The sequence below is a fragment of the Neltuma alba genome, unplaced genomic scaffold, assembly GCF_004799145.2.
Source record: "Neltuma alba isolate B1F8T4 unplaced genomic scaffold, ASM479914v2 tig00010736_pilon, whole genome shotgun sequence".
NCBI lineage: Eukaryota > Viridiplantae > Streptophyta > Magnoliopsida > Fabales > Fabaceae > Neltuma > Neltuma alba.
This window is the reverse complement of record NW_021635563.1, coordinates 227,885-255,282: the sequence shown is the minus strand read 5'-3', so window position 1 is coordinate 255,282 and position 27,398 is coordinate 227,885. Positions and strand designations below refer to the sequence as shown.

Here is a 27,398-nt window from a genome sequence, read left to right as displayed (position 1 = left end):
AGATCCCAAAGCTTATTTTGTTGAGATCAACTTCTCAAATGACATCAAAGCTAAGGGCTTCAAAAGAGACTTTCTTCCTCAGATAACAGTAAAGAAACTCCTCATCTATTGGGTGCAACCAGAACCCTGGAGGCACTGCTATTTGCCCACTTCCTTACATCATTCTCTTCCCTTTTTATTTGATATTAATGATTCCAGCTATCACCTGAAATTGAAAGATAGTGAGAGAGAGAGTCATTGGACTAGGACTACTCTTAGCAAACTGCCATTCTTGGATATTCCAAAAACTTAGTCAACGATCGATACCAAATAAAATAAAAAAAAGAAATCTTTTGGTCTAGTACATGTGAAAACTGATATCCTGGGTTTAAGGGTCTGTTATAAGAAAGTATACATTGATGAGTATACATTCATTCGCAACTAAATATTCATTCAAATATTGACATAGCATCCAAAATAACAAAAAAATCAACAAAAGGACTCATATATATAATATGTATACTTAGTTACGAATGAATGTAGATAGACTTAGGGACACAAGTGAGTAAAAAGAGACGGACCATAGTGCATAAAACACACCAAAACAGCCACAGACCCAAGTTCACTTTCTTGTTATCTGCTTTGTTGATCCTTTCTTTCTATAGGATCGCCCTACGCTTATCGATGTCCAAATGCCCTACGCTCGCTGTCTGATTCTCATTAGACAATCGCAGCTAACAGTGGTCCCACGCCTCTTGTGGTCTTATGACTTATTTTCAAGTTAATAAAACAATGTCGCACTGTAATTTAGATGTCTACAAAAGGCATAGAGAAAGCAATTTTTACAGGTGAATATTGCGTTAACATCAGGAGGCCTATATAATGGAACCAAGCCATACTGCCACTAAAATGTTTATACATGAGATGCTCATAAACCCTCAAAACCATAAAAGAATCTGCAAGAAATGATTTGAAAAGCAGAGTGATGAGAATAGTTTGAGCTCACTATGATAAAATTAGCCAAGCAGTGAAAATCCCACTTACGTAGAATGAAATCCTTAGGAGCAAATCGGACTACCACAATAGCCATGGCAGAGAAGCAAGTGCATCATCCACATCAGACTGAAGCATCAAAATAAAAGGGCGCAAAAGAATACCTCTGCTCTGCAATGCTTCTTCCTCGGGGCTTCCTTAGAGAGCTTTTCTTTGAAATCACCAAACAGTTTCATCTACGCTCCTGGGGTTAAATAGAATGAGCTGACTAAAGAGCGTTCATTGGGAATAGTAGCCGTTGGAAATAAAATCTGGAAAAGACTTTTGAACATTGTTAAAAAGAAAAAATATAATCAATTTATAAAATGAATTATAGTCGTTGGCCAAAAATATGAATTATAGCCGTTGAAAGCAGATTGGTATGTCCCATGCCGCAAATCAGCAATTAATAATAGATGGCTGTGGAAAATATTAGCCGTTGCAAATAAAATCTAGAAAAGATTTTTAATATTATATCCGTAATAATTTTCCAAAGGCATGACCAAAGAAAAAGGGGAAAAAGTTCAATTTCCAAAATGAAATATAGCCGTTGGGACTTGGAATAGGCATGCTTAGGCTTGATCTCCACGCATACTAGGAAAAAAAACATTTTTTCTAAATTACAATATTTAGATCCAAAAATTACATAATAGCCCACTAATAAACCCATCTTGAGACCAACACTTTTATGGTTGATTGATTAAAAATATAATTTTTAAAGTTAAGTAACTAAATTAAAACCTTCAGGAATTAAAAGTAAAGAATCAAAGGTATATATACTTTTACCTAAACTATTTAATATAATAGTGAGTTTTTAGTTAATATTTATGATGTTTGAAAGTCTTTGGTAATTTTAAAAAGAGAGAAATAATGAAATCGATGGAATCCATCAAAATCTCATTATTACTTTTCTGGGTACTCATTCGAATCTCGTCCTAGTTCTAATTATTTTGGGACAAAACAATCCCATTCCAAAAATTTTCTAGACTAAATAAACATAATAGAGGACAAAAATATCCAAAATGAGATTGGACATAGGACGGGATGTCTCATCCTAGTTTTGTTACCATAAATTATCTTTTTTAATTTTATAAAAAAAATTATTTATCATTAATATAATAATATTATAATTTTTATGATTATGTTGTTCACAATTTATAAGTTTTTTTATGAGTTATATAATGTTTTTTTAGAGAATACTTTGAGCTTACATGTTTACTGTCTTTCAAAAAGAAATATTTTTTGTTAATTTTTTATTACTGTCAATTTTTATCCTTTTTTTTTCTATTTTCACATAAGTTTTACCATGGGATTCTATGCTCCAAATATATGTGGTTTTGAAATAAAAAATTAAAAAAAGTTAATTTAAATTTTTTTATAAAAAAAAGATAGATAGTCTAATGGAATAGGACGCTATTTGAACGTAAAAGAATACAGATAGAAAAACTGTTCCATCCCAATTATCAAGACCGGAACATGACATTTTTTTCTTTTTTAAACCAGACGGAAACATGACATGGTGGCCCCAAACTCATCCCATGACATGAACACGCTAATTACTTCATTAGGCCTTTTATCAGTCAACGGTAAGAAAATTTTTCCTCCACTGGCTGTGGAGCCACTTGGGTATGCTGACGTAGGGCTTACTTTATTTGAATTATAATAATATTAAGAAAATGCAATAGTCAAACTTCAGGCTTTTGAGAATGAAAATATATTGAAAATTTTGACAGTAAACCACCTTTATATATATATATATATATACATATACACAGACACACACTCCATAGAAAAGCAGCTGCAATTCATAACGCCGCTGTCACAAATTGACAAATCACAATCTTTAATTAACACAACTAACTAAATAGACTATGTCAACGTATCTAATGCCGGCATGAGCAAATAATGTTAGAAAGTTATAAAGATTCAATATTGTCCAATTTTAAATTATAATAAATGGACCAAAAATTAGATATAAGATGCAAATGGTAACAAAAGCCTCATCTTTCTCAAGTCAAACATACTACCTCTTATCCTAATTATAAAAGCTAATTAACTAATTTGAGGAGATTAAGAAAATAAGTCGAGTTAGTTATTTGTCCTAAATAGATATTGTCTTTCCTAAAATATCCTTGCTAATCCAGTGTATTAGCTATAACTACTATTATTAGAAGAATTACTTTAAAAAAAAGTATAAATATGAGAGACAAAGTGGATTAGGGTCTTATATTTAAAACCAAAATAAAAATCAAATAAGATCTTATATTAAGGACCGGAGATAGTATTATTTAATCTACAGTTTACAAATAGATAGATCATCTATTTGACATGTGGAAGCAGCAAATAAACAAGATCATTTGACTTCAATCTTTCACTAATAAACTTTTCAGAGTGAGTAGTTAATTCCTTTGCAATTTTTTTTAACTACTATTGGATCAAAATTTTAGTTGTTTAAATTTAATATTATACTACCTCCGGTTCTAATCATAAGAACCAGTTGACTAATTTGAGGAGATTAAAGAGGTAAATTGAGTTAGTTATTTATTTTAAATAGGTGTTATCTTTCCTAAAATATCCTTGCTAATCAAGTGTATTGACTAGAACTATCATTGTTAGAAGGGCTACTTTGGAAAAAAAAAGTATAAATATGAAAGACAAAATGGATTGGGGTCTTATATTTAGGATCAAAATAAAAGTCAAACAAGGTCTTATACTAAAAACCGGAGGTAGTATAAAATTATTATTATGATTTTATATAAATAAATTCAAACTATTAAAATTCTAATTTCAACAGATGATAATTATAGAACATTATTGAAAGATCTTATAAAGATTTTTTTTTATTTTTTTCACTACAGTATCAAACTGTCTATATATAGTTTTGAACTATTTAAACTAAAATTCAGCAATTTCAATTTATTTATATATTTTCTATGTAAAATTATGAAAATGGTTTTTTAAAATGTTAAATCTAAACAATTAAAATTTTGATCCACGCTGACGAAAGGACAAGGAGGGAGAGGAAGACACCCATTCCAATATCACACACACATATATAAATATCTATGCTTTATTTCTCGATGATCTCTCCATCACTCTAACCCATGGGGCCTTCTTCTTCTTCTTCTTCCTCAGTTTTCTTTTTCCTTCTGTTAGTCTCACTTTCAGCAACCTTGACCTTCGCTTCTGGTGAAGTGATTTTCAAGGATGGCTTGAAAAACTCCATTGAAGTCAGACTCCCCAGCGCTTCAGGTCCTGAAAGCTTCGCCTTTGACTGTATCGGAGAGGGGCCATATTCTGGTATATCAGATGGTAGAATTCTCAAATGGCAAGGAACTCAGAAAGGATGGGTTGAGTTTGCTGTCAGCTCACCAAACAGGCAAGAATCTCCAACTTCAGAATTTAAAGCTATTCATAAAATTCTGACTCAAAAATATGATATGTGATATTGATGATCTGCAGAAACCTCATAACTATATTGGGCTTAGCTGGTTTGTGTAGAAGTCTGCGTTTCTTAGTTTGAAATTTTGGCTTTTCTACCTAAGCATTTTTCAAATGTTTGATTATAGGGATAGGAAACTATGTGATGGATCCACAGATCCAAACAAGGAGGCTACTTGTGGGAGCCCATTAGGACTCAAATTTGACAGGAAAACATGTAATCTTTATATAGCAGATGCGTACTTTGGGCTACTAATGGTCGCGCCTAGTGGTGGTGTGGCCAAACAACTAGCCATTTCTGCTTACGATGGCGATGCTCCTTTCAAATTCCTTAACGGCTTAGATGTTGATAGCCTAACAGGTGTGGTTTATTTCTCAGAAAGCAGCACCGTTTACCAAAGAAGGTATATTCTTCTTTATCTTCATAGCTATTTGATAGAAGTCTCATGCCAGCAAGCCTCACAAGTAAAGTGGGGTTTAAAAGTTTAAAAGGCTTTCATTTCTAATCCACTAATCTTTGAACCCAAGTTTTTTTTTTTTTGAACATGTACTTATCATAACACCATATATATGAGCTTTTAGATGTGATAACTTCTTTGACCCCAAAAAAAAAAAAAAAAAGATTGGCTAAACTTCATTTTAGATGACGCTTATGATAGGAAAAGGCATATTTTACATTAAAGGTATATGAATAATTAACAAGGGTTTTATAACCATATGATGGAATATGATCACAATTAAACGTCGCTATATAAAGTCTACTTAAATATTGCAAAATCGCAGTTGTGTTCGCTATCCACATATGATTAAACAAAGATACTAGGCCAAAAGTCATGTATCTTATTAAATATTCGGATATACGTCATCGAGATAAATGTAACCTTTGGATGTATTTGGTGATCATGAAATGATGAAATGTTTTTCACCGAATTAATGGATTGATGAACAATGGAGGAAATAAAGCCAAGACTTGCTTGAGCGAGGAGAGATGAGCTAAGGGTGGTGTTTTTGTTTTATATTCCCTAATACCTTATACATTTGTTCGTCGAAATCTCATATAAATGTCTCAAAGTATGTTATCTTTTTGTGTTGCCCAAATGGCTTATTTAAGCATTGTGGTTTTTATTATAATCATAACCATATACCAAGATCCAAATACAGAATTTTCTTATAGACTCTTCATCATTATATAGGCATAATTGAGGAAAAAATCAGAGAAACTTAATGTAATCATTGTAATTACTTTCCTCTTTGCGATAGGGAAGTTGAGATGATATTCCAAAAAGGAGATAAAACAGGAAGATTGCTGAAATATGATCCGAAAACTAAGAAAGTAGAGATCTTGCTGAAAGGCTTGGCATTTGCAAATGGTGTGGCTTTGAACAAGGATGGCTCATTCCTTCTGGTAGCAGAAACAAGTTCAAGAAAGATTACAAAGTTCTGGCTCAAAGGCTCCAAGAATTACACCTCAGAACTCTTTACACAACTTAAAAGGCCACCAGATAACATCAAGAGAAAGAAAAATGGGGACTTCTGGGTGGGTCTGAACAGTAACAGAACATCATCGGAAAATGCTAATACTAATGAGAGTTTAGGGGATGACCCTGTGGGAGTGAAGTTTGATGAGAAGGCTAAGACTTTGGAGGTTTTGGATGGAAGAGGAGGTCCAGAGCTTGAGTCTGTGAGCGAAGTGAAAGAACATTATGGGAAATTGTGGATTGGGTCGGCTACCAAACCTTACGCTGTTGTAGTTAAGGTATAGCTTTAAATCAGGAATCATACTTCTGGACTTGTGCTTTGAATGTAATAAATGTTCACCTTGAACTTGCTTTTATAGATGTTTTCTAATAATAATTTCGATTATTGTAATTGACTTATATACTATGAATGAAAATAAGAATATAAATATATCTATGTTCAAGTTCATCGATTCTCTCATTTTTAATATAGTTAATTACTCGTGATTAATATATTAAATATTTGTGCTATACTCTTTCACACAATTATGTTTCATATTGAATTGAATGTCATAACTAGTAATAACTTTTTACAAAGAACAATTTTGAATTTTCTGAACACAAAATGGATGGGTTCATATATGAAAGACAAAACTGAGTCAAAATTTGTAGTCTATTTAGTTCAATTATTTAGGTTATGTTTTTTAATTCAGTCAAATTTTTTCCTCAACTTACTTACAAAGATGTTTGTATGCCATTATTATGCCACAAGGACCAAGGCCGTTGACACAATAGCGGAATAGCATATTTTTGTTACAATTATTTGTTTCCAAAAAATACAATTAATGCATATTTAATGAGTAGAAGTGTCTCGGAGCAAAGCTTTTGGACTAGTGTTACTGTGTTAGAGAAAATATAACTTTGTTCTGTAACTTTTATTTTAAATTATTGATTTATGGTCTGTTTGAAATCACCTTCAAAAGTACTTATAAGTTTCATATAAGTTGAGACAATTTTTTTCCCATATTTATCTTCTTTGTCATAAATTACGATTGAAAAGTTGCTTATTATAAGCTATTCCAACTTAATTTGGAAAAATTCAAAGTCATTCTAGGGCAAAGTATAAAAGAAGGATCCAAGCTTGTTTGGAATGGCAACTCAAATATTTAAAAGTAACTTTTCAATCATAATTTATATAATACGAAATAAGTATGTACGTAAAGTTTTATCTCAATTTACATAAAAGTATTCACAAGTGCTTATATTAAGTTGCTCCAGACAATCATGGGATCCAAAATTAAGATACCATTCATAAAAATCAAGTATGATGTTGTATGAGTATTTTTTTTATTTTGCTATAAAAAAGTTTATGTGAATTGGGTCTTGAGAACTCATAGGACTAGGGCAGGCCTCCAAACTCATGAAACGCTTACAAAAGTACTTATAAACTATCCACTAAGAACGTCCTGCTGTGTGCTAGGGGAAAGCCACATCATTTTAGGCTTTAGATTCTTTTTGGGTATGTGCTAGGGCCCTAACAATTGTGTTTACAATACTGTTTTTTATTTTCCAACCTTGGTTAGTCTTCAACTCTGAAAATCTGGCCATGTTTAGCTTTTATGGACCACATACTTATCTGGTCAAAATAATATATGTTTAGCTTTTATGGACCATATACTTATCTGGTCAAAATAATATATATATATATATATATATATATTGGTTTGATTTGTAAGGTAGAGAAAGCATTCTTTTTGGTCTATTATTCGGTAGAGAGAGCATTCAAGTCGTCTTATTAAATTTTTTCCTGGATATTAAATTTATGAAAATTTTGGTTAAAAATCTCTGTTTGAAAACTTAATTGGCTAAGAGAACCTAAATTTGAGTGGGTACAACTTTTTTCTGCTATGTGCAACATATCACCAATGATGTGCAACAATCATCAATATAGAAGTCATTTGCATACAGTGAAAGATATGTTACTGACAACAGAAGAAAAGTTACACTCACAGATCATGATTGCACGTACTTAAATTTAGGATTTTTTATCCCATTAAGTTTTTACACAGAGATTTTTTTTTAACCAAATTTCCTAAATTTATTATACAAATCATAAATGTATGATTTTACTTTTAATCTATTATTATGTAAACTACTATTTTATTAAAATACAAGTATTAAATTAAGTAGAATTAAAAAGTTATTAAATTTTAATATATGGTTAATGATGTTTAAGATTTTTTATTATGATAAAATATATTAAAATACCTTATAAAGAAGATAATACAGCAATATAGTTGGCGCTCAAAAAAATTGGAAAAAAAATACAGTGGTGAAGTGGTTTTGAAGGAGGGCTTGAAAATTCCTTTAAACCCATGCTACTCTCCACTGCTTGTGGCGTGGAAGCTTCGCTTTTAGGCTTGTTTGGATTAGCAGTTTGTAATTGCTTATAAGTGTTTTTATGTAAGTCAAGATAAAACTCTTGTCACGTATTTTTCTCGTATTTAACAAATTACCATTAAAAAACTATTTATAAGTCATTTCAAATAAACCCTTTGACAGTAGTAAGGGGCGAAAGAATTCTCAAATGGAAAGGAACTCCTAAGACATGGGTCTTGTTTGCTGTCCTATCACTTTGCCAAACTGGCTATTTTGTAGAACTTATTTGGAATGACCATTAAAATATTTAAAAATAGTTTTCCAATCATAATTTATGAAATATAAAATACGTATGTAATATAAGTTTTGTTCTAATTTACGTAAATTTTTGTTATATTAAGCAGCTCCAAGTAAACATAAATTTTCATCTCATTGCAACTTGCAGGCATCTACGTATACGAAAAGTTTCGATACTCTTACAAATTTTATACATATAGATTATCAGAATTTGGTTTTAGATTATCCTCGCCAATAAAATTTTTAATGGGATTTTTCCCCCTAAATTTGTCTTTAAATAATTCAAATTCAATGTGGATAGTCCATATTTTTTTTATTTGTGGTAGATGAGTTGGTGAGAGCCTCGCGAAAGACCCCAAACTTGTATCCTAAAATATAATAAAAATCTTTACATCATTCTCTTCCTTTTTTATTTGATATTAATGATTCCAGCTATCACCTGAAATTGAAAGATAGTGAGAGAGAGAGTCATTGGACTACGACTACTCTTAGCAAACTGCCATTCTTGGATATTCCAAAAACTTAGTCAACGATCGATACCAAATAAAAAAAAAAAACAAAGAAATCTTTTGGTCTAGTACATGTGAAAACTGATATCCTGGGTTTAAGGGTCTGTTATAAGAAAGTATACATTGATGAGTATACATTCATTCGCAACTAAATATTCATTCAAATATTGACATAGCATCCAAAATAACAAAAAAAATCAACAAAAGGACTCATATATATATAATATGTATACTTAGTTACAAATGAATGTAGATAGACTTGGGGACACAAGTGAGCAAAAAGAGACGGACCATAGTGCATAAAACACACCAAAACAGCCACAGACCCAAGTTCACTTTCTTGTTATCTGCTTTGTTGATCCTTTCTTTCTATAGGATCGCCCTACGCTTATCGATGTCCAAATGCCCAATGGTCGCTGTCTGATTCTCATTAGACGATCGCAGCTAACAGTGGTCCCACGCCTCTTGTGGTCTTATGACTTATTTTCAAGTTAATAAAACAATGTCGCACTGTAATTTAGATGTCTACAAAAGGCATAGAGAAAGCAATTTTACAGGTGAATATTGCGTTAACATTAGGAGGCCTATATAATGGAACCAAGCCATACTGCCACTAAAATGTTTATACATGAGATGCTCATAAACCCTCAAAACCATAAAAGAATCTGCAAGAAATGATTTGAAAAGCAGAGCGATAAGAATAGTTCGGGCTCAGTATGATAAAATTAGCCGAGCAGTGAAAATCCCACTTATGAAGAAACTTCGAAACACATGTAGAATGAAATCCTTAGGAGCAAGTCGGACTACCACAGTAGCCATGGCAGAGAAGCAAGTGCATCATCCACATCAAACTGAAGCATCAAAATAAAAGGGCACAAAAGAATACCTCTGCTCTGCGATGCTTCTTCATTGGGGCTTCCTTAGAGAGTTTTTCTTCGAAATCACCAAACGGTTTCCTTTACGCTCCTGGGGTTAAATAGAATGAACTGACTAGAGAGCGTTCATTGAGAATAGTAGTCGTTGGAAATAAAATCTGGAAAAGACTTTTGAACATTGTTAAAAGGAAAAAATATAATCAATTTATAAAATGAATTATAGTCGTTGGCCAAAAATATGAATTATAGCTGTTGAAAGCAGATTGGTATATCCATGCCGCAAATCAGCAATTAATAATAGATGGCTGTGGAAAATATTAGCCGTTGAAAATAAAATCTAGAAAAGATTTTTAATATTATATCCGTAATAATTTTCCAAAAGCATGACCAAAGAAAAAGGGGAAAAAGCTCAATTTCCAAAATGAAATATAGCCGTTGGGACTTGGAATAGGTATGCTTAGACTTGATCTCCACGCATACTAGGGAAAAAAACATTGTTCTAAATTACAATATTTAGATCCTAAAATTACATAATAACCCAATAATAAACTTTCTGGCAATCTTTCTTGGACAGACAATTCTTTCCCCGCACATGAGCACCTAGATTTGACAACAGCAAGCACGGGTTCGTAGATCTCACAATATTTTTAATATTTCTGGCTCATATTTTGAGAAGAAGAATATATGTGCTATGATTTCCTATTATTTGATTTATGGATTTATGGGTTTTGGTTTATTAATCTTGATTTCTGGACTCAGCCCCCTCCTTAGCCGGAGAGCATTGGGTGCTCATCAAAACTGATGAGCACCCAATGCTCATTAGATTTGGACCGTTCAGATCTGATCTGGACGGTCCAGATTTTATTTTATTTTTATTTTTATTTTTTTAAAAATAATTATTTTAATAGGTATAAGATTAAAAATAAAGATAATCTCCTAACTATCATTCTTTAAAAATATATTTTTTTCTATTTTAAAATAATTATTTAAAAATATTAAATTTGGACCGTCCAGATTAGATCTGGACGGCCCAGATGGCTCATCAGGTGATGAGCACTGGGTGCTCATTGCCTGATGAGCATTGTATACGGACCCCTCCTTAGCTTTTGGATTCCGTTCTCTGCATTGTGCGCATATATATATATGTGTGTGTGTGTGTGTGTGTGTGGAGCGTCGTGGCCCCGTTTGGGACATTACACTTTTGGCATATGGGACAGGATATAGGATAAAAATTTCATTATGTCGTATTTAACGGGATGAGACATCCCGTGAACGGGGATCAAAAACACTAAGCTAGCCCATGCAAACACAAAGAATTGGGCTCTCGCCCTTCTTGGCCCAAACTATATTATAACAAACATTAGTTTATGAAGGATTCAGGTGAAAATCAAACTATAGTTTTAAAAGTAATTTTAGAATATATAAGATGAGTTTTGTCTTGATTAACGTCAAAGAATTTTTTAAAAGTGTTTTTGATTTCACCCAGACACTTCCAGTCAGGCAATTCTCTAGTACAATACTATATTATATATTTCTCTGGTACTTAATATAGAACTTAAATAAAAAAATTAATGTTGGTCCTATATATAAGACTTAATTCACAAGTTTATTAATTTTTTTCCAAATTAATCCCGTTGATTATTTTCCAAACAATAATCAATTATGAGAGTTAGGGAGGGAATTAAATAGGATGTTTAGGGTATCTTAAAAAAAACATGTCATATTAACTAATTTAACTAATATTTTTAATTTATTCAAATTAGTTAATTATGTCTTATATTAAATATCGGATGAGTAGTTTAGTTAGGCGATTGTCTATGGAAGGCATTTTTTAATTAAAAGAAAGTGGACAATTGGAAGGGATATTCATATTTTAATTTCTAAACAAATTTCCACGGCTTCACAATCATACTCTCTTCCTAGTCATAGTTATTGTTTTTGTTGGCGAAAAAACCGTTATTATCATGCCTTTGTGGTTTGTTCGAGTTCTTCTCTCGGTCTTTTATTTTTCACAGATTTTCGAGCATCAGAGCAATGACGAACACGAGCAATGACGAACGAAATTAGGGTGGATTTTGAGACAATTGGAGAAGGGAATTTCGCAATGTTCAAAATCTCGCGCACGAGCTAAGAGTCATATGATGAAATAAATCTTCAGCAATTTTTACTGAAAGGACATAGTTACTTAAATATTCTGTGTCTGTTCATTGAAAGCAGAGCTAGAATAATGAAATAAAAATTATTGGTTAAAATATATTTTTAGTTCTTTAGTTTTACATTTTGCTCCATCAACTTTTAGTCCTTTTAAAAATATATTTTTAAGACTAATAAGATTTTTAGTCCTTTGAAAAAAAGTATATTTTTAGTTCTTTAGTCTTAAAATTATTAATAAAAAATCATAATATTAAGATGGTAAATGTTGATAAAATATTATTAAATACTAACATAATAAGTTTAATTTTCAAAACAACCATAATTATTAATAAAGAATTACCATTTTGAGACCAACAATTTTGTAGTTGAATGATTAAAGATATAATTTTTAAAGTTAAGTGACTAAATTAAAACCTTCTATAAAAGTAAAGAATCAAAAGTATCTATACTTTTACCTAAACTATTTAATATAATAGTGAGTCTTAAAGTTTAGTTAATATTTACGATGTTTGAAAGTCTTTGGTAATTTTAAAAAGAGAGGAATAATGAAATCGATAGAATCCATCATCTCATTATTACTTTTCTGGGTGTTCATTTGTATCTTGTCCTAGTTCCAATTATTTTGAGACAAGACGATCCCATTCTAAAAAAATTTTGGAATAGATAAACGTAATAGAGGACAAAAATATCCAAGATGAGATTGGACATGGGACGGGGTGTCTCATCCTAGTTTTGTTATCATAAATTATCTTTTTTAATTTAAAAAATTTTATTTATTATTAATATAATAATATTATAATTTTTATGATTATGTTGTTTACAATTTATAAGTTTTTTTATGAGTTATATAATTTTTTTTAGAGAATATTTTGAGTTTATATATATTCTGTCTTTCAAAAAAAAATATTTTTTGTTAATTTTTTTATTACTGTCAATTTTTATCTATTTTTTATAGGAAAAATCCCAGAAAAAGCCCTTGGAATATACAAAAGGGAAAATCCTAGAAAAAACCCCTGGAATATACCAAATCCCAGATTGGGTCCTTAAATTTCGAAAATGACAGAATGGGTCATTGACCCAATCTGTCATTTGTGAAATTCAGGCGAATTGACATTTTTGCCCTTAAGCAAAAGTAAGTAGTTATTTTCTAAACAAATCTAGGTAACGCTTACACTGTTCTAGTGATTACAAAATTCGTTGTAATTAATAATAAGGTACCTGACAATAATAAGATACTTGACTATGAAAAAATGAGTAATTATTCTCTACACAAATCTAGGTAATGCTTACATTGTTCTAGTGATTACAGAATTAGTTGTAGTTAACAACAAGACACCTGACTATGAAAAAGTGAGTAGTTATTCGCTACATGAATCTAGGTAACACCTAAACTCTTATAGTGATTCCTTGAATCATTGTAGTGAATGAATAAATGAGGGCAAAATTGTCAATTTGCCTGAATTTCACAAATGACAGATTGGGTTAATGACCTATTCTGTCATTTTCGAAACTTAAGGACCCAATCTGGCATTTCCCATATTCCAATGATCTTTTTTGGGATTTTCCCTATACAAAATCCCAGATTGGGTCCTTAAATTTCGAAAATGACAGAATGGGTCATTCACCCAATCTGTCATTTGTGAAATTAAGGCGAATTGACAATTTTACCCCTGGCTAAACAAAGTGACTAGTTATTCTCTAAACAAATCTAGGTAACGCTTATACTGTTCTAGTGATTACAAGAGTAGTTGTAGTTAATAATAAGGTACCTGACAATAATAAGATATCTGACTATGCAAAATGAATAGTTATTCTCTACACAAATCTAGGTAGTACTTACATTGTTCTAGTGATTACAACATTAGTTGTAGTTAATAGCAAGACACCTGACTATGAAAAAGTGAGTAGTTATTCGCTACACGAATCTAGGTAACACCTAAACCCTTGTAGTGATTCCTTAAATCATTATAGTGAATGAATACAAATGAGGGCAAAATTATCAATTCGCCTTAATTTCACAAATGACAAATTGGGTTAATGACCCATTCTGTCATTTTCGAAATTTAAGGACCCAATTTGGGATTTCCTATATTCCAAGGTCCTTTTTTGGGATTTTCCCTTTTTTATATAAGTTTTACCTAAAGCCGGGAAAACAGGCCGAGCTCATCGGGCCGGCCCTTTTAGGCCTTAAAATTATGAGGGCCGGGTTTGAAATTCTTTCCCTCAAATAGAAAATAAGCCCTGGAGGGTCGAGAGTTTAAAAGAACCGGCCCTGGAGGGCTGAGAGCTGGCCCGTTTAGACCATTTTATAATTTTTTTTAAATTTTTTTATATAATTCTAATATTATTAATTTTTTTACATTGTTAATAATATTTCAAATATTTAGTTATTATTATCATTTTAAAATTAAATTTACAGAATGATTTGATTTATTTAGTTTTAGATAATAATTTATCCAATTAAATTTTTAAAAAATGGGTTAATTTGGATTTTAATAATGATTTGATTTATATTATATGTGTTGGTATTTTTAAACTATATGTATGTTTGATAATAGAGTATTTTTATACTTATATAACTTGCGATTTTATAATTTGAATTAGAAATTCATGAGTTTCAACGATAATGTTTCTCACATTAAAGTAAAATAATAGCTAGATTGCAAAATTTAAAAGTAAAATTCCTATAAAGAAGAAAAACTTGATATTTTTGTTACAAAAGAAAAGCATACTTATGAAGAAGAGTAATTAATTATAATAATGATGAAGTTTCAAAAGATTAATGATAGTGTTTATTTATTATACAATTGCACTATCGATAAAACTTTTGGATGTTGTTATCTTGTTAATAAATGTTTTAGATGCTCTTGGATGTTGATGGATATTTATATATGATAATATTTTGTATTTATGACTTAATTTTATTTATATTTATATCTTTTATTAACAATTTCATTGATTTATTTTTATTTTTTATAAAAAATATGAGAAATATAAAAAAATAGTATTTTTTTCTTAAACAGGTCAAAAGCTTGTGGGCTGGCCTAAGCCCTATAGCTTAAGGGTTGAGCCTAATAAATTAGGATATTTTTGAAATTTTAACCCTGGAGGCCCGTTCTTTTTAAACCCGCCAATCCTGAAGGGTCAGTCCTGGAGGGCCAGGCTGATCCTGATTCCTACCTCTAGTTTTATCATTAGATTCTATACTAAAAAATATACTCCTCCGGTCCTTAATATAGGACCCAATTGCTAAGTTGGTTTTGGTCCTAAATATAAGACCCATTTCTCATATTTATCAATTTTCTCTAAATTACCCCTATGGATACTCCATCAACCATAATCAAGTAGAAGATAGAGAGGGGTATTAAGAAAAATGATTATGGTATTTTAGGAAAAACATGTCACAATTTTTATAATTAACTAACTTACCTAACTTCCTTAATATAATCAAATTAGTTAAATGGGTCCTATATTAAGGACCGGAGAAGTATGTGGTTTTGAAATAAAAAATTAAAAAAAGTTAAATTAAATTTTTTTTTTTAAAAAAAAAGTAGATAGTCTAATGGAATATGACGCTATTTGAACGTAAAGGACAGAAAGGCTGTTCCATCCCAATTATCAAGACGGAAACATGACTTTTTTCTTTTTTCTTTTGGTGACCAGCAGACGGGAACATGACATCGTTGCCCCAAACTCATCCCATGACATGAACACGCTAGTTACTTCACCAGGCCTTTTATCAGTAAACGGTAAGAAAATTTTTCCTCAACTGGCTGTAGAGCCACTTGGGTATGCTGACCTATAGCTTACTTTATTTGAATTATAATAATATTAAGAAAATGCAATAGTCAAACTTCAGGCTTTTGAGAATGAAAATATATTGAAAATTTGAAAGTAAACCACTTTTTTTTTTTTAACCTGAAAAGTAAACTACCAAACTCCATAGAAAAGCAGCGTGCAACCATAACGCCGCTATCACAAATTGACAATTCACAATCTTTAACTAACCCAACTAACTAAATACACTATGTCAACGTATCTAATGCCGGCATGAGTGAATAATGTTAAAAAGTTATAAAGATTCAATATTGTCCAATTTTAAATTATAATAAATGGACTGAAATTAGATAAAAGATGCAAATCGTCACAAAAGCCTAATCTTTCTCAAGTCAAACATATTATTTAATCTACAGTCCACAAATAGATAGATCATCTATTGACATGCGGAAGCAGCAAATAAACAAGATCATTTGACTTCAATCTTTCGCTAATAAAATTTTCAGAGCGAGTAGTTAATTCCTTTGCAATTTTTTTTACTACTATTGGATCAAAATTTTAGTCGTTTAAATTTAATATTATATAAAATTATTATTATTTTATATAAATAAATTCAAGCTATTAAAATTCTAATTTCAACAGATGATAATTATAGAACATTATTGAAAGATCTTATAAATAATTTTTTTTAATTTTTTACTACAGTATTAAACTGTCTATATATAGTTTTGAACTATTTAAACTAAATTTTAGCAATTTCAATTTATATATATTTTCTATGTAAATTATAAAAATGGTTTTTTAAAATGTTAATTCTAAACAATTAAAATTTGATCCACGCTGACGAAAGGACAAAGAGGGAGAGGAAGACGCCCATTCCAATATTACACACACATATATAAATATCTATGCTGTATTTCTCGATGATCAGATGATAATTATAGAACATTATTGAAAGATCTTATAAATAATTTTTTTAATTTTTTACTACAGTATTAAACTGTCTATATATAGTTTTGAACTATTTAAACTAAATTTTAGCAATTTCAATTTATTTATATATTTTCTATGTAAAATTATAAAAATGGTTTTTTAAAATGTTAATTCTAAACAATTAAAATTTTGATCCACGCTGACGAAAGGACAAAGAGGGAGAGGAAGACGCCCGTTCCAATATTACACACACACATATATAAATATCTATGCTGTATTTCTCGATGATCTCTCCATCGCTATAACCCATGGAGCCTTCTTCTTCTTCTTCTTTCTCCTCAGTTTTCTTTTTCCTTCTGTTAGTCTCACGTGCAGCAACCTTCACCTTCGCTTCTGGTGAAGTGATTTTCAAGGATGGCTTGAAAAACTCCATTGAAGTCAGACTCCCCAGCGCTTCAGGTCCTGAAAGCTTCGCCTTTGACTGTATCGGAGAGGGGCCATATACTGGTATATCAGATGGTAGAATTCTCAAATGGCAAGGAACTCAGAAAGGATGGGTTGAGTTTGCTGTCACCTCACCAAACAGGCAAAATCTCCAACTTCAGAATTTAAAGCTATTCATAAAATTCTGACTCAAAAAAATGATATGTGATATTGATGATCTGCAGAAACCTCATAACTATATTGGGCTTAGCTCTTTTGTGTAGAAGTCTGCGTTTCTTAGCTTGAAATCTTGGCTTTTCTACCTAATCATTTTTCAAATGTTTGATTATAGGGATAGGAAACTATGTGATGGATCCACAGATCCAAACAGGGAGGCTACTTGTGGGAGGCCATTAGGACTCAAATTTGACAGGAAAACATGTAATCTTTATATAGCAGATGCGTACTTTGGGCTACTAATGGTCGGGCCTAGTGGTGGCGTGGCCAAAACTAGCCATTTCTGCTTACGATGGCGATGCTCCTTTCAAATTCCTTAACGGCTTAGATGTTGATAGCCTAACAGGTGTGGTTTATTTCTCAGAAAGCAGCACCGTTTACCAAAGAAGGTATATTCTTCTTTATCTTCATAGCTATTTGATATGAGTCTCATGCCAGCAAGCCTCACAAGTAAAGTAGGGTTTAAAAGTTTAAAAGGCTTTCATTTCTAATCGAATAATCTTTGAACCCAAGTTTTTTTTTTTGAACATGTACTTATCAAACACCATATATATGAGCTTTTAGATGTGATAGACTTGTTTGACCCAAAAAAAAAAAAAAGATTGGATGAACTTCATTTTAGATGACGTTTGATAGGAAAAGGCATATTTTACATTAAAGGTATATGAATAATTAATAAGGGTTTATAACCATATGATAGAATATGATCACAATTAAACGTCGCTATATAAAGTCTACTTAAATATTGCAAAATCGCAGTTGTGTTCGCTATTCACATATGATTAAACAAAGGTACTTGGCCAAAAGTCATGTATCTTATTAAATATTCGGGATACGTCATCGAGATAAATGTAACCTTTGGACGTATTTGGTGATCATGAAATGATGAAATGTTTTTCACCGAATTAATGGATTGATGAACAATGGAGGAAATAAAGCCAAGACTTGCTTGAGTGAGAACAGATGAGCTAAGGGTGGTGTTTTGTTTTATATTTCCTAATACCTTATACATTGTTCGTCGAAATCTCATATAAATGTCTCAAAGTATGTTTATCTTTTTGTGTTGCCCAAGTGTCTTTTTAAGCATTGTGGTTTTTATTATAATCATAATTATATACCAAGATCCAAATACAGAATTTTCTTATAGACTCTTCATCATTACATAGGCATAATTGAGGAAAAAATCAGAGAAACTTAATGTAATCATTGTAATTAGTTTCCTCTTTGAGATAGGGAAGTTGAGATGATATTCCAAAAAGGAGATAAAACAGGAAGATTGCTGAAATATGATCCGAAAACTAAGAAAGTAGAGATCTTGCTGAAAGGCTTGGCATTTGCAAATGGTGTGGCTTTGAACAAGGATGGCTCATTCCTTCTGGTAGCAGAAACAAGTTCAAGAAAGATTACAAAGTTCTGGCTCAAAGGCTCCAAGAATTACACCTCAGAACTCTTTACACAACTTGAAAGGCCACCAGATAACATCAAGAGAAGAAAAATGGGGATTTCTGGGTGGGTCTGAACAGTAACAGAACATCATCGGAAAATGCTAATACTAATGAGAGTTTAGGGGATGACCCTGTGGGAGTGAAGTTTGATGAGAAGGCTAAGACTTTGGAGGTTTTGGATGGAAGAGGAGGTCCAGAGCTTGAGTCTGTGAGCGAAGTGAAAGAACATTATGGGAAATTGTGGATTGGGTCGGCTACCAAACCTTACGCTGTTGTAGTTAAGGTATAGCTTTAAATCAGGAATCATACTTCTGGACTTGTGCTTTGAATGTAATAAATGTTCACCTTGAACTTGCTTTTATAGATGTTTTCTAATAATAATTTCGATTATTGTAATTGACTTATATACTATGAATGAAAATAAGAATATAAATATATCTATGTTCAAGTTCATCGATTCTCTCATTTTTAGTATAGTTAATTACTCGTGATTAATATATTAAATATTTGTGCTATACTCTTTCACACAATTATGTTTCATATTGAATTGATGAATGTCATAACTAGTAATAACTTTTTACAAAGAACAATTTTGAATTTTCTGAACACAAAATGGATGGGTTCATATATGAAAGACAAAACTGAGTCAAATTTTGTAGTCTATTTAGTTCAATTATTTAGGTTATGTTTTTTAATTCAGTCAAATTTTTTCCTAAACTTACTTACAAGATGTTTGTATGCCATTATTATGCCACAAGGACCAAGGCCATTGACACAATAGCGGAATAGCATATTTTTATTACAATTATTTGTTTCAAAAAATACAATTAATGCATATTTAATGAGTAGAAGTGTCTCGGAGCAAAGCTTTTGGACTAGTGTTACTGTGTTAGAGAAATATAACTTTGTTCTGTAACTTTTATTTAAAATTATTGATTTATGGTCTGTTTGAAATCACCTTCAAAAGTACTTATAAATAAGTTTCATATAAGTTGAGACAAAATTTTTTTCCCATATTTATCTTCTTTGTCATAAATTACGATTGAAAAGTTGCTTATTATAAGCTATTCCAACTTAATTTGGAAAAATTCAAAGTCATTCTGGGGCAAAGTATAAAAGAAGGATCCAAGCTTGTTTGGAATGGCAACTCAAATATTTAAAAGTAACTTTTCAATCATAATTTATATAATACGAAATAAGTATGTAGGTAAAGTTTTATCTCAATTTACATAAAAATATTCACAAGTGCTTATATTAAGCAGCTCCAGACAATCATGGGATCCAAAATTAAGATACCATTCATAAAAATCAAGCATGATGTTGTATGAGTATTTTTTTTATTTTGCTATAAAAAAGTTTATGTGAATTGGGTCTCGAGAGCTCATAGGACTAGGGCAGGCCTCCAAACTCATAAAGCGCTTACAAAAGTACTTATAGACTATCCACTAAGAATGTCCTGCTGTGTGCTAGGGGAAAATCACATCATTTTAGGCTTTAGATTCGTTTGGGGTATGTGCTAGGGCCCTAACAATTGTGTTTACAATACTGTTTTTTATTTTCCAACCTTGGTTAGTCTTCAACTCTGAAAATCTGGCCATGTTTAGCTTTTATGGACCACATACTTATCTGGTCAAAATAATATATGCTTATCTTTTATGGTTTGATTTGTAAGGTAGAGAAAGCATTCTTTTTGTGGTCTATATTCGGTAGAGAGAACATTCAAGTTGTCTTATTATTAAATTTATGAAAAATTTGGTTAAAAATCTCTGTTTGAAAACTTAATTGGCTAAGAGAACCTAAATTTGAGTGGGTACAACTTTTTTTCTGCTATGTGCAACATATCACCAATGATGTCAACAATCATCAATATAGAAGTCATTTGCATACAGTGAAAGATATGTTACTAACAACAGAAGAAAAGTTACACTCACAAATCATGGTTGGACGCTTAAATTTAGGATTTTTTATCCCATTAAGTTTTTACATGGAGATTTTTTTAAACCAAATTTCCTAATTTATTGTACAAATCATAAATGTGTGATTTTACTTTTAATCTATTATTATGTAAACTACTATTTTATTAAAATACATGTATTAAATTAAGTAGAATTAAAAAGTTATTAAATTTTAATATATGGTTAATGATGTTTAAGATTTTTTATTATGATAAAATATACTCCTCCGGTCCTTTATATAAGACCCAATTGTTGAATTAGTTTTGGTCCTAAATATAAGACCCGTTTCTCATATTTATCATTTTTTTTAAATTACCCCTATGGATACTCTCTCAATCATAACCAAATAGAAGAGGAAGAGGGGTATTAAGAAAGATGATTATGGTATTTTAGGAAAAACGTATCACATTTCTTATAATTAACTAACTTACCCAACTTCCTTAATCTAATCAAATTAGTGAAATGGGTATTATATTAAAGACCGAAGGAGTATTAAAAATACTTATAAACAAGATAATACAGCAATATAGTTGGTGCTCAAAATAGTTGGAAAAAAAAAATACAGTGGTGAAGTGGTTTTGAAGGAGGGCTTGAAAATTCCTTTAAACCCATGCTACTCCCCACTGCTTGTGGCGTGGAAGCTTTGCTTTTAGGCTTGTTTGGATTAGCAGTTTGTAATTGCTTATAAATATTTTCACGTAAGTCGAGATAAAACTCTTATCACGTATTTTTCTTTATTTAAACAAATTACCATTAAAAAACTATTTATAAGTCATTTCAAATAAACCCTTTGACACTAGCAAGGGGCGAAAGAATTCTCAAATGGAAAGGAACTCCTAAGACATGGGTCTTGTTTGCTGTCCTATCACTTTGCCAAACTGGCTATTTTGTAGAACTTATTTGGAATGACCATTAAAATATTTAAAAATAGTTTTCCAATCATAATTTATAAAATATGAAATAAGTATGTAATATAAGTTTGTTCTAATTTACGTAAATTTTTTTATATTAGCAGCTCCAAGTAAACATAAATTTTCATCTCATTGCAACTTGCAGGCATCTACGTATACGAAATACTTTGCAAATTCTACGTATACAAATTTATTTATAAATTTTATACATATAGATTATCAGAATTTGGTTTTAGATTATCCTCGCCAATAAAATTTTTAAGGGATTTTTCCCCCCTAAATTTGTCTTTAAATAATTCAAATTCAATGTGGATAGTCCATATTCTTTTTATTTGTGGGATAAAATTTTTTTTTATCAAAAAGAAAATTTTACTCCTCTCAAAAATAAAAATATATCAAAATTACAAAAAGATAAAATTTAAATAATATAATTTTTTTTATCCACATGGAAGTATTAAAGATAGATGCACGTATTAATTTGAAGAACAAAGCTTTTTGGCTATTGCCCTATTTATGCCTTGCTTTTTCACAAATATACAAGGGCTAAAAAAATAAAGGTTCTAGAAAAGAATCATATAGAAAAAGAGAGGATCAATAAGAGAGAGTACTTCTCATTCTATAATATAACCCTATTTATATATCATAGCTTTATACCTTTGATAGCACCTACAGATTACATAATAATATGAGATAATTATGGGATATAGAGATAATGAGAGATATTAGAGATTATAGGAGATATAAAAGATAATGGGAGATATATGGATATCCACAAAGATATTATTATATTCATAACACTCCCCTTTGGATGTCCAATATATATGAATGTGTCTTGTTGAAAAACTTCAACTAGGAAAAAACCTGTGGGATAAAAACCCAACGAAAGAAAAAGAATACATCATTCATTGAAACACTATGCATGCTGCCTCATTAAAAATCTTGTTAGGAAAACTAAGTGGGACAAAACCATATACTAGGAAAAAAGAGTACAGCGTGTATCAACTTCCCTTTTTGGCAACATCAGTTGACATCTTCGAACCCGCAAAGTCTAATATAATGTAACACCTCTCATAATTATATCATATACTTGATAAAATATTTCATATAAAAATTTATACATTACTAATACTCCAAACAAGTCATAATTTCAAAATGTTTCTAACATAACAACAAAATAAACTATTAAAGTCTTATAGTTATGACAAATAAAAATATAACATAGCATGTGCTTGAGGAGTACAAAAGTCTTCACGACTCACTCCATTGGTGCCTTCTCTTGATTCATACTAGATCCTTCACCTAAAAATTATTAATATAGGGGGTGAGATCAAACATATCAGTAACTATTGAAATTCTAACCTATACAAGCAAACTATATATGATAATCCAAAAATCTGTTTATATGTATGTGTATATGTATATATTAAAAATCACGGATTTGATACATTCAATTCAATTTCATTTTTTTCAACAATATACCAATATCATTTTTTTAATATATTAAAAAATAATGCAATATGCTGCCTCCCTTATATCACTGTCCACCCTTATACCGCTAACTGGAGCCATAGGCTAACACATAGTCCGATAGGAACTAATTCATCTTATTGAATTATTCCAAGCTCACTGATACTAAAGATATATTCGACCAAAGATATAGAGCTCAAGCTCGGATTATGACTCCCTTTCTTTGTGCATAGGGAGGTGTCACATGTCCCACAGCTCCAATGAATTCCTGGCCAAAGGAAAACATGGAAAAAGGGGCCCTAACAAGTGACATTCACTGTGCACCGAGTGATGGCATACCATGTGGTAATTTTATATCCATGCAATCTCCTTCTATCCTTAACCCAACAATGCATGTCATATACAAATAATGATGCATCATAAATATATTCTCAAATATATTATTAAAAATAAGATAGCAATAAAATTCATATACCATTTAACAGCAACTCATGATAATTTCATAGCTATTAATATATTTGAATATTGATCATAATTACTAGCAATAAATCTTTATAAAATCAGATAACATACCAAAACATTTATTTAAAAAAATTCATAATATTATATTTCAGTAATATAAAAATTAGTAAATTCACAATATAATCATACACAATTCACATGTACAAGAAAGAATTTTCAGAGTTACCTGATACTTTTTAGCTTACAAATAATTACACAAAGATTACTCCAAAATTCTCAAGGGTCTACATAATTGCACATAAATATTTATCAATATAAAACTTAAAAGTACTTCAAAACTACTCTAAAATTCTAAGACTACCCTCTAAACCAAAATTACATAGATATATTGACTCTCCAAAATCTAACCATTTATAATAGATATAATCTTATTTTGAAGATATATAATTTACATATAAGGCTATTTAGATTTAACAACTTAAGTAAATATATTTTTATTACCCAAAATCTAAATATTTTATATTAAAATTCTCAATTATTTATTATAGTCTCCTTTAAAATTTTTCCTTAAACCAAACACTTTGAGTTATAAATAAACTGTAACTTTATTTAATTTCATAAAATTCTCAATTTACAATTTTTTTCAAGCCTTCAAAAATTATTTTAAAAATATATATATTTACTTTTTCAAGATTTAAACCGATTAAAACCTCAATAATATATTAAATAACTCAAATAAATTATTTAGCTTAAATTTAATGGGTAAAAACATGCTATATGTCTAAATAACAAGTTTTTCAACTAAAATCTCAATTTAAAATTCTCAAAACAGTCATTCAACAAATATACCGATTAAAATTTCTTAATAATGTATCTTTAAATTTCTACGATCATATATTATCAAAACTCTATATTTACTTCATATCTAAACAGTAAAATTTTCTCTAAACTTGATAATGAAACTAATAATATAAAACTCTAAATATAAAAAGTATTCATAAAGAAAATATGATAAAAAGAAGTAGTTTTGTGTACCTAAATGATCTTCAAAACTTGTCACGTATTCTGCAACTCACTCACTCGTCTCTCTCTTTCTTCTGCTCCTCACGCACAGTGAAGGGAAGATAAAGGTTGCTTGTATTTAATATCCTCGCATTTAATTCCCTTCGTCAATTTTCTTCTACCTATGCCTCATCCTATTCCTTCTGTCAACTGCCCCTCCCCCTTTGTTTTCTTCTTCATTAATGTTTCTCTCCATTGTTTTTCAAATGAATGTTGCTTAATCACATAATGGATATGACTTATTTATATCAATTCTTTCGAAAGTTTTTATTTCAAATTTTTTCTTTAAATAATTCGCAGCTTTTGAAAACTCATCAGAAGTTTTGATACTATCATCATAAACAGTACTGATAACAAACTCATTTTGAATCTTTTCACAAACAGACAAGTTGGAATATGTTTACATCATTCCTTCAGTCAATATTAACCACATATGTCTCATATAAAGACTTACTTGAATAGTGTTCTTGAGAACATAATTGTATGCTTCTAGAAACTTAAATACTTCAAGGATTTTCATACATTATGATCTATATCTATTCCTGTATTGGATCGTTTGAATTTATACGAGGATTTGAATCTTTCTGGGATTCACATATAATTTCATTATAAAGTGAGTCATACATTATAGTTATATATATTTCTAAGACGCACATGAAAAAACTTCATTTATTACCAGACTGCCAGATTGATAAGACCTGTAATTTAATCCACCACCAGACTTTATTATTCTCTTTATATTGTACAAATACCTATTTACATAATACTAGCATTACACTTCAAGTGCATGGGCTAGAGATACACAAATCCCTGTTACATTGCGTCTTTTCTTTTCTATTGGCCAACCATTTTTTTGTCTTGTCTGTATCTCTTGACAAATTTATATATAAGATCCTCATTTGATCATGTAGTATCATCAATAAAATTATTGTTGACAATTTTATATTCTTTTATTATCGGTTCCTTTCTTTTATGACATAACATATTGAAATCGCTTTATTGCTTTTAGACACTTAAACCTCTTCAGGGTCAAAGAGTTATATTTTAACCTCTTTTGCAATTCATGCCTCCTTAGTATGATCATCATGAACATTTGCTCTTTTTTCTTTCTTTTGGAACCGACCATAATCTCATGCTTTTAGCATGTCTTCAAGAATAAGAGTACTTTTAGCGGGATATAAGAATTAAAAATTCTCATTTGAATCAGTAATTACATCTGACAGCTATTAATAATGTTTTACGAATGTAATACTTTATGAACTTCTAGTTATATACTACTATTTTTGAGGATCTATATTTAATAGTGAAAATGCATTCTATGTGTTTTTCTTTTCCAGCTACACATTTTCTTCCCTCTCATATTGGGAACATGTATGTAGGTCTCCCAAATCCATAAATCTCCTTTAGAAATATTATTTTATTTCATTTAGAGACAAACAAAAATTAGGAAATTCTTATCCAATAGTGATCCCAACTTACTTTTAAATATCCATCTATGTGCATTATTGTGGTAGAATAATAGATATTGCACATTCTAAGATGAAAAATGTCTGGCTCCTAACCAAAAGCCAATTATAATAGGAAATTTACAATACATTGTTGGCTTGATGCATTTATGTGTAAAATATATAAAATCAATAATCTCAACTCAATACTCAAATGGGAATTCTATTCTCATAAACTCATCTATCTAGCTACTTATGGAAGCTTTTACTAAATACATAATCATCAGTAACGAAAGGAACAATCACTAGCAATCTCAACAAAAATCATATTGATTTTAGAATCAAGAACTTATGTACTCTATGTAATTATCTAAACATATTTACAAACTTTAAGTTACAAGTTGATCATAAACATCTGTGACCATTTTATAGATGCATCTTTCACTTTATAGAGTATTATTTTGGTCCACATGGTGTCTAAATGGGCCTATATATAGTTGATACATTATAAATATGCACAGATCCGATTTTGAGCATAGCTAATGATGTTTTCTTATTTAGTTCTTTTGAGAACAAATAACACATAAAAATTCTTGAATCATACATCATTTTTAAAGAATCTTCCCGTTTTTAAATAAATGATAATGTACATTTTTCATGATATTTTGCATTATTATGATCCGGGATGATTTGACTGGTCATGCCAAACTATGAATGTATAAAAACTTCTAGTTTATTGTAAAATTATTCTCAATTATTAGTAAACTTCTTATTACCATGTTATATTATTTATTTTTCTCTTGAATATTTTATAAGGAATATGTTATTAATTATGGATTTTATCTCCAAGATAATAAATCATAATATAGCTCTTCTAGAGCGTTATTTTTTATCTTTTACCCAATGGTAAAAACTTGTGTACTTATAAAAGGTTGAGCACTACTGACTCTTCTGGAGCTTTTTTTCAAAAGGAATATGAGATATAAGGAATGATATTAATATCAATAATAACAAATTCCATCCAAAATAATTCACACTTGTATTTCAATAATCTCCCGCTCAAGTGAGTCATATAAATATATTTTTCTTATTTCTATATTTCCAATAGAATGAATAACATATAGTAAGCTAATAACATATTTTTAATTTGGAAATCCA

At 30.2% G+C, this 27,398-nt stretch overlaps 1 protein-coding gene and 1 pseudogene across 1 annotated transcript; both read left to right on the top strand.

The window, feature by feature from the left end:
- Positions 1–4,566: 4,566 nt before the first annotated feature.
- Positions 4,567–6,214, top strand: LOC114758563 (protein STRICTOSIDINE SYNTHASE-LIKE 10-like). Its single transcript, XM_028947614.1, has 2 exons — positions 4,567–4,856; positions 5,713–6,214. The coding sequence occupies exons 1-2, from the start codon at positions 4,567–4,569 to the stop codon at positions 6,212–6,214; spliced, it is 792 nt and encodes a 263-aa protein (XP_028803447.1).
- Positions 6,215–17,141: 10,927 nt separating this feature from the next.
- LOC114758572 (protein STRICTOSIDINE SYNTHASE-LIKE 10-like) lies at positions 17,142–19,373 on the top strand (annotated as a pseudogene).
- The last annotated feature ends 8,025 nt before the right edge of the window (positions 19,374–27,398 follow it).